The sequence below is a fragment of the Chlorocebus sabaeus genome, chromosome 12 (genome assembly GCF_047675955.1).
Source record: "Chlorocebus sabaeus isolate Y175 chromosome 12, mChlSab1.0.hap1, whole genome shotgun sequence".
Taxonomy (NCBI): domain Eukaryota; kingdom Metazoa; phylum Chordata; class Mammalia; order Primates; family Cercopithecidae; genus Chlorocebus; species Chlorocebus sabaeus.
This window is the reverse complement of record NC_132915.1, coordinates 62,078,970-62,093,334: the sequence shown is the minus strand read 5'-3', so window position 1 is coordinate 62,093,334 and position 14,365 is coordinate 62,078,970. Positions and strand designations below refer to the sequence as shown.

Sequence of the window (14,365 nt, the reverse complement as noted above, 5' to 3'; positions counted from 1 at the left end):
CATCTCAAAAAAAAAAAAAAAAAAAAAAAAACCAGAAGCAAAAAGAATAACTTTAAAAGTGTTTATGTTCTTAGCAAGCTTTATTTTGGGGATGTCAGAACTTAACTAACCACTGCTTCTTCTGTGTGTATGTTTTTCCTCCAGCCTACCTTATGTTCAGTATTTTGGAGGTGTCTCTGCTCTAAGTAAACAACAGTTTCTCACCATCAATGGATTTCCTAATAATTATTGGGGCTGGGGAGGAGAAGATGATGACATTTTTAACAGGTAATGGTCATAACTTAGATATCTTTCTCCTCTGTCATCCTTCACTTCCAGTTTTTGAATCAATGCTTGGTTGTTCCGCAAGGACTGACCCTCAGATGGGATGCACCCCCACTCAGCCCACATTCTTAGGTGTGGCTTCCTACAGGTCTTGTAGGTGCTAAACGGGATCTGTAGGAAAATGAGTTTCTGAGATTTTTGTATCAGCCTGGAAAAATGTCAAATGGGAACCAAGTGACGGGGCAAGTTTACTTTGACTTGCCACATGCTGTTTTATACTCAAGGAGTAAACAAATGTCCTTTGTAAAAATCCCTTATCTCATTGTGGTCCCCTTTCACTGTGAAACAAGTTTCCTTGAGCAGAATCCTAACTGTCTTCACAGAAGCTTTGTGTTATATTTTTATTTTGGAGTATTTTTCACATATACAAAAGCGATACTGTAGTATAATCCACATCCTGGGACAGAATTTTAAGCTGATAAATCTTTATGATGTGGGTTGTCATTTACAGTGTTAAAAAACATCTATCAGTAGCATTTGAAAGAACATTCTGCTCAGTCCTCTGGCCGTAGAGGCTTCAACCCCACCAGCCACCGATGAGCACCTTCTCCCTCCAGGAGCCAGTCTGAACTCATTACTGAGTTTAATATCAGAATATACCTTGGTGCAGCCTTTCTGAATTGGAGTACCAGTTAACAGAAAGTGTCTGTCAGAGCAACACCCAAGTCATTCAAGTTATCATTGTGTGCAAACTTAATAGAGACCCACATCTTCAATATAAACCTTGAAGAAAACTCCAGTTTTAGAGTATGTAGATGGGGTATTAAGTGTGTGCATATTGAATCTCTGCTGCATACAGAGCACTGTGCCAGGCAGGCCTAGGACACTGAAAACCTGGACATAGGGTCCAGACAGAAGCAAACCTGCTTCCACGGAGGCACTCCTGGGCAGACGGTCTGGACCGATATGACAGTGTGCAGGGCTGACAGGATACCACAGGGCTGATGGTCAGAACAGCTGGGGGGAGGAAGGGAGCGTCCACAGGCATCTAGTCCCATGCTAAGGTGGTGGCACTAGAAGGATGGGTGGTGTATGGAGCAACTTTCTTGAAAGATAAAGGACCTAACACTTATTATGCACCTACTTACTGTGTGCCAGGCAAGGCCAGGAATGTTTAAGTGGTCTGAAATCAACCAGTTCTGCCCCTTAACTAACTTTGCTGTTCCTGCTCTCCAGGCTTTCATTTTAGTCCTCATTCCTTTTCCTTGGACCAACACAGAATCCTCCACCCTGTTCCGGCTGCCTGTAATCTTGTTCTCAGCCCTCCATTAGTTTTTTTCTGCCTTTTCCCACATGTTCGGAAGCCCTCCATTCTTATACTACTTTCCAGAGAGACTTCCCCATGACTAAAAACATTTTGGAAATATTGTATATTAGGCCCCTTTCAGATACTGGCAACTGTTTGTGGGATGCTCTGAGAAGACCTCTGTGATTTAGCCTTGCCCTTTTCAGCCCATCACCTGCCACATCCTACCCCAGACCCTTGTCACCTAGGAGCTTACATTGCTCCTTATATTGCTCCCTGAGGGCGCTAGGCTTGCTCTCACTTCCATGCCTTTGCCTGTGTCATCCTGGCTGCCCAAAATGCTCTGGCAGACACCTGTTCGTCCTCAACTGGACTCTGCCTAGGCTTGCTCCGGCAGAGTTTACAAACTCTGTGCTTCTTCCTCTGTGTCGCCAACCTCATCTTCCTCTTCTCACCTCCATCCTGTCCTGAAGGCCCTATGTTTGAGGCATTCACCCTGTATGTTCTGTGGGGCAGACGCCGCCAGTGTCTGGCACATGATAGTCAACACCACAAACTGCAGAACCAGTTGTAAAAGGCCATGGAGTAGGAATGTGAGTTTTAACCAGGGTCATGCTGGGCTGGGTTCTGGCATGATGCTGGGTTGTGGCTGAGTGAGAACAGCAAGGATGATGGTGGATGGAGCAACAGTCTTGCAGCCAGGGCTGTCAGGCCAAGTGTATGGCAGCTCTGTGATAATGACTTTCCCCTTACTCTTTGCAGATTAGTTTTTAGAGGCATGTCTATATCTCGCCCAAATGCTGTGGTCGGGAGGTGTCGCATGATCCGCCACTCAAGAGACAAGAAAAATGAACCCAATCCTCAGAGGTGCGTTCTGTGTTTATTCATACTCCTTTCCCCTTTAGGATGAGGTAGGCTGCAGGTCTGAGGCTCTGCAGAGGGCTCTGGGCCTAGAGGGAAATTGAGGTGGTCAGGTTACAGTGGAGAGGGAGGAGGAAGTACGTGTAATGGTTTCTTCTTAAGATTTTTGTTTTAAGACAATCTCCTTGTGCTCTTTTCCTTGTAGGTTTGACCGAATTGCACACACAAAGGAGACAATGCTCTCCGATGGTTTGAACTCACTCACCTACCAGGTGCTGGACGTACAGAGATACCCATTGTATACCCAAATCACAGTGGACATCGGGACACCGAGCTAGCGTTTCAGTACACGGATAAGAGACCTGAAATTAGCCAGGGACCTTTGCTGTGTGTCTCTGCCAATCTGCTGGGCTGGTCCCTCTCATTTTTACCAGTCTGAGTGATAAGTCCCCTTCGCTCATCATTCAGATGGCTTTCCAGATGACCAGGACGAGTGGGACATTTTGCCCCCAACTTGGCTCGGCTTGTGACTTCTTAGCTCTGCAAGATGTTTGTGCCTTTGGGGGTTTCTTGGTGTGTTCGCAGTGTCACCCCAGAGTCAGAACTGTACACATCCCAAAATTTGGTGGCCGTGGAATACATTCCCGGTGATAGAACTGCTAAATTGTTGTGAAATAGGTTAGAATTTTTCTTTAAATTATGGTTCTTATTACTTCGTGAAAATTTGGAGAGTGCTGCTAAAATTGAATTGGTGTGATATTTTTGGTAGTTGTAATCTAACAGAAAAACACAAAATTTCAACCATTCTTAATGTTACGTCCTCCCCTCACCCACTTCTTTCAGTGGTATGCAACTATTACAATCACTGTGCATATGTCTTTTCTTAGCAAAAGAATTTTAAAACTTGAGCCTTGGACCTTTTGTCCTACTAATGTGTGGATTCCAAGGCAACTCTAGCATCAGAGCAAAAGCCTTGGGTGTTCTCACATTCAGTGACCGATCTCCAGATTGTCTGATTTCTGAATGTAAAGTTTTTTTGTTCTTTTTTTTTTAATAGCAGTTTGTAGTATTTTAAAGAAAGAACAGATCGAGTTCTAATTATGATCTAGCTTGATTTTGTGTTGATCCAAATTTGCATAGCTGTTTAATGTTAAGTCATGACATTTATTTTTCTTGGCATGCTATGTAAACTTGAATTTCCTATGTATTTTTATTGTAGTGTTTTAAATATGGGGAGGGGATTGAGCATTTTTTAGGGAAAAATAAATAAATATATGCTGTAGTGGCCACAAATAGGCCTATGATTTAGCTGGCAGGCCAGGTCTTCTCAAGAGCGAAATCACCCTCTGGCCCCTTGGCAGGCAAGGCCTCGCGGTCAGCATTATCCCGCCAGAGCTCAGGGCGGATACCTGGCAGACAGGAGCCTCTGCCCCTACTGTGCAGCTCCCCACTTCCCCAACCCTCCCCAGGTGGGCAGGGCGGAGGGAGCCTCAGCCTCCTTAGACTGACCCTCAGGCCCCTAGGCTGGGGGGTTGTAAATAACAGCAGTCAGGTTGTTTACCAGCCCTTTATACTCCCCAGGCGGAGGGAGCCTCTGTTTGGTGGGGGCCACCTCCCTCAGAGGCTCTGCTAGCCACACTCTCTGGCCCACCCTATGTTACCAGTTCTCCTTCTTCCTCCTTCCTCTTTTCCCCTGCCTTTCTCATTCCTTCCTTTCTCTCCCTTTTTTGTTCCTTTGCCTCTTGCCTGTCCCCTAAAACTTGACTGTGGCACTCAGGGTCAAACAGACTATCCATTTCCCAGCATGAATGTGCCTTTTAATTAGTGATCTAGAAAGAAGTTCAGCCGAACCCACACCCTGATGCCCTCCCAAGAACTTTGGTGCGTAAAGCCTCCTGTTCCACCTCAGGTTTTCAGCAGGTGCTCCCACCCCAGTTGAGGCTCCCACCCACGGGGCTGTCTGTCACAAACCCACCTCTGCTGGGAGCTATTGAGCGACCTGGGATGAGATGGCGCAGACACTTCCTACCACTGAGCGCCTTTGCCAGGTCCAGCCTGGGCTCAGTTCCCAAGATTCAGCTGCCTAATCCCAGGGTTGAGCCTTGTGCTCGTGGCAGACCCCAAACCACTGCCCTCCTGGGTACCAGCCCTCAGTGTGGAGGCTGTGCTGGTGCCTGGCCCCAGTCTTATCTGTGCCTTTACTGCTTTGAACATCTCAGATGCTAACTTGGTTCTTTTTCCAGAAGCTTTGTATCGGTTAAAAATTATTTTCCATTGCAGAAGCAGTTGGACTATGCAAAAAGTATTTCTCTGTCAGTTCCCCACTCTATACCAAGGATGTTATTAAAACTAGAAATGACTGCACTGAGAGGGAGTTTTGGGAAATACAAAGAATGAAGGCCTCTCTTTCTGCCCACAGATCCTGACTTTTCCAAAGTGCCTTAAAAGAAAGCAAACAAATGCCCTGAGTGGTAACTTCTGTGTTACTTTACTCTTAAAACCAAATCTACCTTTTCTTTTTTTTTTTGTTACCTTCTCATTTATGTCAAGTAGTCAAGTATGTGGTTCGTTCTCAGAACCAAGGGAAATACTGCTCCCCCCATTTGCTGACGTAGTGCTCCCATGGGCCCACATGGGCCCAAGGCACAGCCAGGGCCCAGTGAGGCCTACACGTTTGCCTGGTCTGTGAGATGCCGCGGGTCCTGTTTCCTTACTGGGGATTCCAGGGCTGGGGGTTCAGGGAGCATTTCCTTCTCCTGGGAGTTATGACCATGAAGTTGTCGTGTACTGCGCCCTTCTCTGTTTCTGTGCATGCTATTGCTGGTGACCCTGTGTGAACTGGCCTTTGGGAAAGATCAGAGAGGGCAGAGGTGGCACAGGAGGGTAAAGGAGATGCTGTGCTGGCCCTCAGCCCGGACAGGGTCTCTGCTGACTGCCAGGCTGGTGGCAGGGGCTCCGCATAGCCAGGATGGTGGCTTTCATGTCCCAGAAACCTGTTGTGCTGTGTATTTTGATTTCCTGTGTATGCAAATGTGTGTATTTACCATTGTGAAGGGGGCTGTGTCTGACCTTGGCGTTCAAAACAGAACTGTATTTTTGCCTTTAAAATTCAATAATATAACGTGAATAAATGACCCTATCTTTGTAACTGCAGGTGGTTTCTCTTTGCCAGGTGTAAGGGGTGTCATGGCTGTGGGATGGGGTGGGGTCAGGGTCTTTCCCCGGCCTGTGACCCACACAAATACACATGCTCCCTGGAATCAGACATTTCCCCATCTGAACTTCATTCTCTTATCTGTAAAATGGGAATAACAACACATAGGAACTTTTTTGAGGCTTAAAAGTGACGATATTTCTAAAACAATGACTGATGCCTCACAAGTACTCACTACATTAGCTAGTGCCATTTCAAAGTAGAATTTTTTTCCCCTAGCAGTTCTCAGGCCACATTCTGCTATTTTCAGCAGATACCAGGATCGTTCAGATGTAGATCTCAGGGCCATTTGCACCAGGTGCTCACAGTGTAACTTGAAGGGAATTATCCAAAATGAAGTTTCTTGTCAGTCTCAGGAAATGTAACCAGAAGCTTTAAAGGGTCTTAGTTGTTACCCAGGTGCTTGAGATAGTAAATGCCCCAGATGCCTCCTCCTTGGTGGCCCTGGGTCAGGCTGGTTGGATTGAATCAGCACTCCTGAAGAAGGGGGCCACAGGAAACCAGTGTGCAGGAGAGCCACCCCTGCCCTCCAGGGTGAGGGAGCTGCAGGCCTTGCCAGGACAAAGCTGTGAATGTGGGACATCAGCTGGGAAACAGGAGCAGGAAGGGCAGCCTCTTCTAGCCACTCCAGGGCCATCTGGCTGTCTCCATCTATTCATGTCAAACAAAAAAAAAACTGTTTTTTTTTTCCTTCTCACACACCACCACTCACAACACTTCACTTCTGCCCCCAGATATGTGGGGATTTCTCCCCACCAACAAGCAGTTTTCCAGTGGACGCTAGCTGGGTGTCCTACAATTTAACTCAATTCTGATACTGTCTGCCTGGAGATAGCGTCACATCACACAGGTTGGCTCAGTCTCACAAGACTGCCTCCACTGCAGATGCCAGTCACAAGTAGTTGATTGTGACCTACACTTTTAAAAAATGTTTTTTGGATACAGGGCCTTGCTGTGTCACCCAGCCTGGCCTCAAACTCGGGCTCACGCGATCCTCCCGCCATAACTTACCAAGTAGAAGTAGTTGGGCTGCAGGCTTATACCACTCACCCAGCTATAGTTGTGACCTATACTTCTGACCAACCAGCTATAAATTGGGGTTCCCATGAGCCTCTTCTTGGGTTTAATTTGCTAGGACAGCTTAATTAGAACTTAGTGTTTAATTAAAACTCAGTCTAACACTTAACGTTTACTGGACTTATTATAAGTGACGTTAGAAAGGATACCAATGAAGAACCGGATGGAGAGATGCATAGGGCAAGGCATGGGGGAAGGGGAGAGAAGCTTCCATGCCCTCTCCAGGGGCTCCACCCTCCAGACACCTCCACGTGTTCAGCTATCTGGAAGCTCATTTGACCCTGTCCTGGTTTTTATAGAAGCTTCATCACATAGGCCTGATAGATTACATCTTCGGCCATTGTCAGTCAGCTCAACCTTCAGCCCCTCTCCCCTTCCTGAAGGATGGGAGAGGGGCTGAAAGTGCCAAGCTTCTCATCATGGCTTGGTCTTTCTGGTGACCAGTCCCCATCCAGGAGCTCACAGAGAATCATTTCATTAGAACAAAAGATGTTCCTGTCACCCGGGACATTCCAAGGGATTAGAAGCTCCATCAGGAACCAGGGTCAAACACCAAATATTAGAACAAATGATTCTCCTAGCACCCCTATTGCTCAGGAAATTATTAGTTTTAGAGGCTCTGTATCAGGAACCCAGGGCAGAGGCCAAATATATAGATTTTATTATATCACAGTGCCACACAGGACTTTGCAAGCTGTAAGGTCTGGGTGAAGTGGAGCACACCAGTCAAAGGGTGAACTTAATCTTTCACTGTGTGCTCCGCTTCACCAAGACACATATCCACACAGACACACGCACCCACACAGACACTTGCCTCCACCCGGACACACGCCTCCACCCGGACGCACGCATCCACACACACGCATCCACCCAGATGCACGCATCAACCCAGACGCATCCACCCAGACGCACGCTTCCACCCGGCTACACACCTCCAGACACACGCATCCACACACACGGCATCCACCCGGATGCACGCATCCACCCAGACACATCCACCCAGACGCATGCTTCCACCCGGCTACACACCTCCACACAGACACACGCATCCACACAGACACACGCATCCACCCAGACGCACACCTCCACACAGACGCACGCATCCACCCAGACGCACACCTCCACACACACGCATCCACCCAGATGCATGCATCCAGACACACGCATCCACACACATGCATCCACATACACGCACACATCCACACACACGCATCCACACAGACACACGCATCCACCTAGACGCACACCTCCACACAGACACACATCCACCCAGATGCATGCATTCACCCAGACGCACACCTCCACACACACGCATCCACCCAGATGCACACCTCCACACAGACACACGCATCCACCCAGATGCACGCATCCACACACACGCATCCACTCAGATGCACATCTCCACACAGACACACGCATCCACCCAGATGCACACCTCCACCCAGATGCACGCATCCACCCAGATGCACGCATCCACCCAGATGCACACCTCCACCCAAATACACGCATCCACCCAGATGCACACCTCCACCCAGATGCACGCATCCACCCAGATGCACGCATCCACGCACACGCATCCACACAGACACAGGCATCCACCCAGATGCACACCTCCACACAGATGCACACATCCACCCAGACGCACGCCTCTACACACATGCATCCACCCAGACGCACGCATCCACCCAGACGCACGCATCCACACAGATGCACACCTCCACGCAGATGCACGTGTCCACATACACGCATCCACCCAGACGCATGCATCCACACACACACATCCTCCCAGACACACACCTCCACACAGATACACGCATCCACCCAGACACACGCATCCACCCAGACTCACACCTCCACCCAGACGCACGCATCCACCCAGACACACGCATCCAGCCAGACGCACACCTCCACCCAGATGCACGCATCCACCCAGATGCACACCTCCACCCAAATACACGCATCCACCCAGATGCACACCTCCACCCAGATGCATGCATCCACGCACACGCATCCACACAGACACAGGCATCCACCCAGATGCACACCTCCACACAGATGCACACATCCACCCAGACGCACGCATCCACCCAGACGCACACCTCCACACACATGCATCCACCCAGACGCACGCATCCACCCAGACGCATGCATCCACACAGATGCACACCTCCACGCAGATGCACGCATCCACATACACGCATCCACCCAGATGCATGCATCCACACACACACATCCTCCCAGACACACACCTCCACACAGATACACGCATCCACCCAGACACACGCATCCACCCAGACTCACACCTCCACCCAGACGCACGCATCCACCCAGACACACGCATCCAGCCAGACGCACACCTCCACCCAGATGCACGCATCCACCCAGACACACACCTCCACACAGACGCACGCATCCACCTAGATGCACGCATCCACACACATGCATCCACCTGGATGCACACATCCACACAGACGCACACCTCCACACAGACGCACGCATCCACACACACACATCCACACAGACACACGCATCCACCCAGACGCATGCATCCACACACACGCATCCACCCAGATGCACAACTCCACACACACGCATCCACCCGGACGCACACCTCCACCCAGACGCACGCCTCCACCCAGACGCACGCCTCCACCCGGACACATGCCTGCACCCGGACGCACGCCTCCACCCGGACGCATGCCTGCACCCGGACGCACGCCTCCACACATGCCTGCACACTAACATGCATAACACATCTGACATGTGCCTATGAGAGGTCAGAATACCTGGATTGCATTCAAATCCTGCCACTGCCTCTTATTCTGTGACCATGAGCAAATGACTTGGCCTCTCTGTGCTTCAGTTTCTCACAAAATGCCTTTCAGATTTTTTTTTTTTTTTTAAGAGACACAGTTTCAATATGTTGGCCAGGCTGGTCTCAAACTCCCGGTCTCAAGCAACCCTCTTCCTTCAGTCTCCCGAAGTGCTGGGATTGCAGGTGTGAGCCACTGCACCTGGCCCCTAGTTTTTCTATTATTTGTTTGTTTTTAGAGACGGGGTCTCACGATGTTGCCCAGGCTGGATTCAAACTCCTGGGCCTAAGCAATCCTGCCTCAGTTTCTTGTTCTGTGTAATGGGAGTTATAACAGAACCTATTTCATAGCGCTGTTATGAAGATTAAATGAGTTAATACCATACTTATAAGCACTTAGAACATGCCTGGCTCATGATAAGTATGACAAGTGTTATGCTTGTTTAATTGTTTAAAATGCATGTGGGCACATGTGTTGACATACACATGCAGACTGCCATGTACATATTGCACAGATATACATATGCACACACTCAGGTGCTGGGGAATCTTCCCTTTTCCTCTTTTAGGGCACATGTCGAACTTTACTATGGGGCAGCCGGGTGAGTAAACCTCAGGGCGAGTGACTGTTCCTATTCTGGAGACACCCAGGACTTCACCAACAGTGTTTCCCCCACCCTTCCATGTCCCACCTGAGTGAAGGTGTTTAGGATGGCAGCCTTGGAGAGGAAGAGAGGTGGAACCCCCTCCCCATGGGCTCCAAGGGACCAGGGAGGGAGGTAGGAGAAAGGGGGCCAAGGACAGGCTCCTGGGCTCAGCCATTTCCTCAAGAAATGCTTTGTTTCTAGTCTCACACAGGGCCCAGAAGAACCAAGTCTGAGCCAAGCAGAGCCCTGTAATCATGAGAGTAATCACCAGACCCCCCACATACCACCTCTTTTCCATGGGAGAATGTGGCCCAGGTGCCAAGTCACTGGCCTACAGCTGTTCTTTGGAGGCAGAGCCAAGGGGCCCAAGGAGGCGGCTGCCTCTGGGGGTGAATGAGTGGCACCTCCCTGGGCGAGACATGTTTGCTGCTCTCGACCGAGGCCAGCAGCGTGGGGGTGGTGGGAGGAGAGGGGAGGGGATGAGGATGATCACATTGACCACATTCTGAAGGTTACCAAGTTCCTGCCACATATCCAGGCTCCTTGTTTCTTCCAGGAGGTGGGATTTCAGACATTCCTAGGGGCTGGTTTCTTCTTAAAGCTGGAACTTCTTACCATGTCAGAAAGGAAATGAGGTTTGTCTGGCTGAGCCGGTCGTGGCAGGCAAGCCTCATTTCTGTCTTTGGCAGTGTCCCCGGGCAGGGAACGTGGTTACTGCCTTTGTCTGGGCTTCATGACCTGTACCCAGGGTGTGAGGCAGAGGAACCCCGGGTGCAGAGGAGGCTGTTAGGAGTGATAGAGTCAATAGACCGGAAACCAGAGGAACGTGGCACCCCAAGGACATTTGCCCTGCAGCGAGATGTGTGCCAGGGTCACCAAGAATAGAGACAGGGCACAATGATGTCACGGTGTATTTGGGGAGAATGAGTGCCAGGTCACCAGGCAGGGAGCCAGGAGGAAGCCATACAATGACCATTATGTCTGGCTGTCTCTGACTCCCCACTTACTGTGTGACTCTGGGCAAGTTGGTTCCCCTCTCTGTGTCTCTGTTTGCTCTTTTGTTTTATGACTTGCTCTCAGAATCCACCCTTGGTCTCCCCATAGTTCTGCCCTTCCTCCAGTAGGAAGTGCCCTGGGGTTGACTTTTCCTCTTGCCCTGAGACTAACCTTCTCTTTCTTCTTGAGGGACATCCATTTATTTCTGGGTCATCATTTGTAAAAACAGCAGAATCACCCCTTCCTGCTCTCCTCTCTCCCTTGCTCCCTCCCAGGGCTTCCTGGAGCATCACGGCGTAAGCTGTTCAAGTTCTACCTGGTGAGGGAGGGCTGGCATGGCGTTGGAGACATCTCCCTCTTCTGCCCAATGCCATCCACGCTCCATTGCTGTCCCTCAGAAGTGCTTCTTTGTCTCCATCCTCCCTCTCACCTGCTCTTCCCTAACCTTCCAAAACTCAGGCTTCCTGATCATCCCCTACCAAGCTCAGCAGGGTCAAGAGTACCCGGGGCCTGAGGGAGAAGCACAGGGATGCGAATGGGGCGGCTGTGCCTCTGCTCAGCTCCCAGGAGTAAGAGATAGGGTTAAGAGGAGCATAGGAGCCACCTCCCTACCCAGGCTCCTTTCAGCTGGGCCATCTGTCCTTTGACAAAGGGATCTAGGATTTCCTGACCTTAAGAAGGCTCCCAGTGGAAATGCAAATAAAAACCACAAAGAGGTACACAGATTTGGATGGTTATTATTTTAAAAACCAGAAACACAAAATAAGTGTTGGCAGAGATATGCAGAAATTGGAATGTTAGCCATTGTTGATTCAGGGTGAAAGAAAAAAAGAAGAAATTGGAATACTCATGCATTGCTGGTAGGAATGTCAAATGGTGCAACCCCTATGGAAAATGGTATGGAAATTCCTCCAAAAATTAAACATGGAATTACCATAGAATCCAACAAGTCCATTTTTATCGATATACCCAAAAGAAATAAAAACAGGAACCTGAACAGATACTATTCAGCACTATGATTCATAGTAGACAAAAGAAAACAACCCACGAGTCCTTTGATGGATGAATAAACAAAAGGTGGTATATACATACAGTGGAATATCAGTCAGCCTTAAAAGGGAAGGAAATTCTGACATGTACTAAAACTCAGATGAACCTTGAAGATATTATGCTAACTGAAATAAGTCAGTCACAAAAGGACAAATATCGTATGATTGCACTTAGACGAGTTAGCTAAAATAGTCAAATTCACAGAGACAGAAGGCAGAATGTTGGTTGTCAGGGGCAGGGGGACAGAGGGGGAATGGGGAGTTATTGTTTAATGAGTACAGAGTTTTAGTTGAGGAAGACGAAAACGTTCTGGAAATGGGTGGTGGTAGTGCAACAATATAAATGTACTTAATGCCACAGAACTTTACATTGGCACTCTGCCCCCAGTAACTGGCTTTTCAGTTGCTACCTGTTCCCATTTAAAAATGGCTAAAATGAGCCGGCATGGTGGCTCACGTCTGTATGTAATCCTAGCACTTTGGGAGGCTGAGGTGGGCGGATCACTTGAGGTTGGGAGTTCGAGATCAGCCTGATCAACATGGAGAAACCCTGTCTCTACTAAAAATACAAAATTAGCCAGGCATGGTGGTGCATGCCTGTAATCCCAGCTACTCGGGAGGCTGAGGCAGGAGAATCGCTTGAACCTGGAAGGCGGAGGTTGTGGTTAGCCAAGATTGGGCCATTTGAAAAAAAAAAAAAGGTTAAAATGTAGAGGCTGGGCACAGTAACTCACGCCAGTAATCCCAGCACTTTGGGAGGCCAAGGTTGGCAGATCTCTTGAGGTCAGGAGTTTGAGACCAGCCTGGCCAACATGGTGAAACCCCGTCTCTACTAAAAATACAAAAATCAGCTGGGTGTGGTGGCCCATGCCTTTAATCCCAGGCACTCGGGAGGCTGAGGCAGGAGAATTGCTTGAACCCAAGAGGTGGAAGTTGCAGTTCATTTACTTAGCACGCCACTGCACTCCAGCCTGGGCAACAGAGTGAGACTGTCTCAAAAGAAAAAGAAAAAAAAAAGGTAAAATGACACATTTTATGTTATGCGTTTTTTCCCACAGTATGAGAAAATAAGAAGGCTCCCTGGGGTGAGGGCTTCGCCTGGTCTCTTCCTCTCTGGAGGTGGCAGAGCATGGTGGTTAGTCCCGGCATCCTCCTGGAGATTTGAGCATGAGACATGCTGGCCATGTGAGCTGTGCCTCCTGAGGACGATTGGCCAGTCCTAGGGACTCAGCCTAGTTGCTGAATCCGGCTGGGGACCCTGCCCCCAGTGACTGGCTTTTCAGCAGCTACCTGCTCTCAAAACAAATGCTGTCCTCCCCTAAGGAGTCCAGGCTGTGGCAAAGCTATGACATAGGTACCACTGTCCTTTTGCCAGGTGGGGCTTAGGTGCAGAAGTTGAAGCCTGGACTCAGTCAAGATCTCAGGACTGAGAGCAAGGAGCCCCTTACTCCCAGGGTGCCCACTTGGTTCCCACTGACTGTTGGTGGAAACTAGGCGCTGAGCTGGAGGCTTTTTAGAGGAAGAAGTGAGAAGCTGGGAGCTGGATTATCCCTGGGGGTGAAAATGGAGTCAGCTAGGTAGGTTATGTCTAGAGGGAGAGGAGGGTCCCCTGGTGTCAGGAAGGAAAGCCTGAGCTCCGTGTTAGACCCTGGATTGGAGGGTGGGCAGGACACTCAGGCGAGACACTGGCAAGGACTTGGTACTGGCGAGGATACTACCACACCCATTCTGGGAGTGGACTATAGAGAAATAAATCTTAAAAGTGGACCTATATTTTGACCTCACAAGTCAGCTTCTAGGAATTCATCCTAAGAAAACAAAGTAACACCCCAAGATGTATGTGCGTCAATGTTTGCCCTGCTGCTGCTTGTAGCCCTGGAAAATGAGAAGCCACCATCAACAGGGGACTGTGCTAAGTAAAACGAAGTACATCCAAACAATCAAGTACTATGCAACCATTGAGAATGATGAAGTGGATCTATATTTATCGATTGGAAAGAGGCCTAAGGAAACAAAGGAAACTACAGAATGGTCTTTCCATATGAGGCAGGGAAATGTATGAATAATTTAGTGCAGAAATTACTCTGTAATTGTTTGTGGGAGCAGATGCATGAGCAAAAATTGACGATGATTTTCCTT

At 49.0% G+C, this 14,365-nt stretch overlaps 1 protein-coding gene across 2 annotated transcripts in view; it reads left to right on the top strand.

The window, feature by feature from the left end:
- B4GALT1 (beta-1,4-galactosyltransferase 1) overlaps positions 1-13,997 on the top strand; it is a 66,000-nt gene extending 52,003 nt beyond the window's left edge. Inside the window, exons 4-6 of one of the 2 annotated variants that reach the window (XM_073021723.1) lie at positions 145-267; positions 2,333-2,437; positions 2,637-5,579. In XM_073021723.1, the coding sequence (XP_072877824.1) occupies positions 145-267; positions 2,333-2,437; positions 2,637-2,769 (361 nt within the window). In that variant the 3' untranslated portion in view covers positions 2,770-5,579. Of the gene's footprint in view, positions 1-144; positions 268-2,332; positions 2,438-2,636; positions 5,580-13,284 lie in introns of those variants that run through there. The other variant, XM_037998328.2, reaches the window with a different exon arrangement.
- The last annotated feature ends 368 nt before the right edge of the window (positions 13,998-14,365 follow it).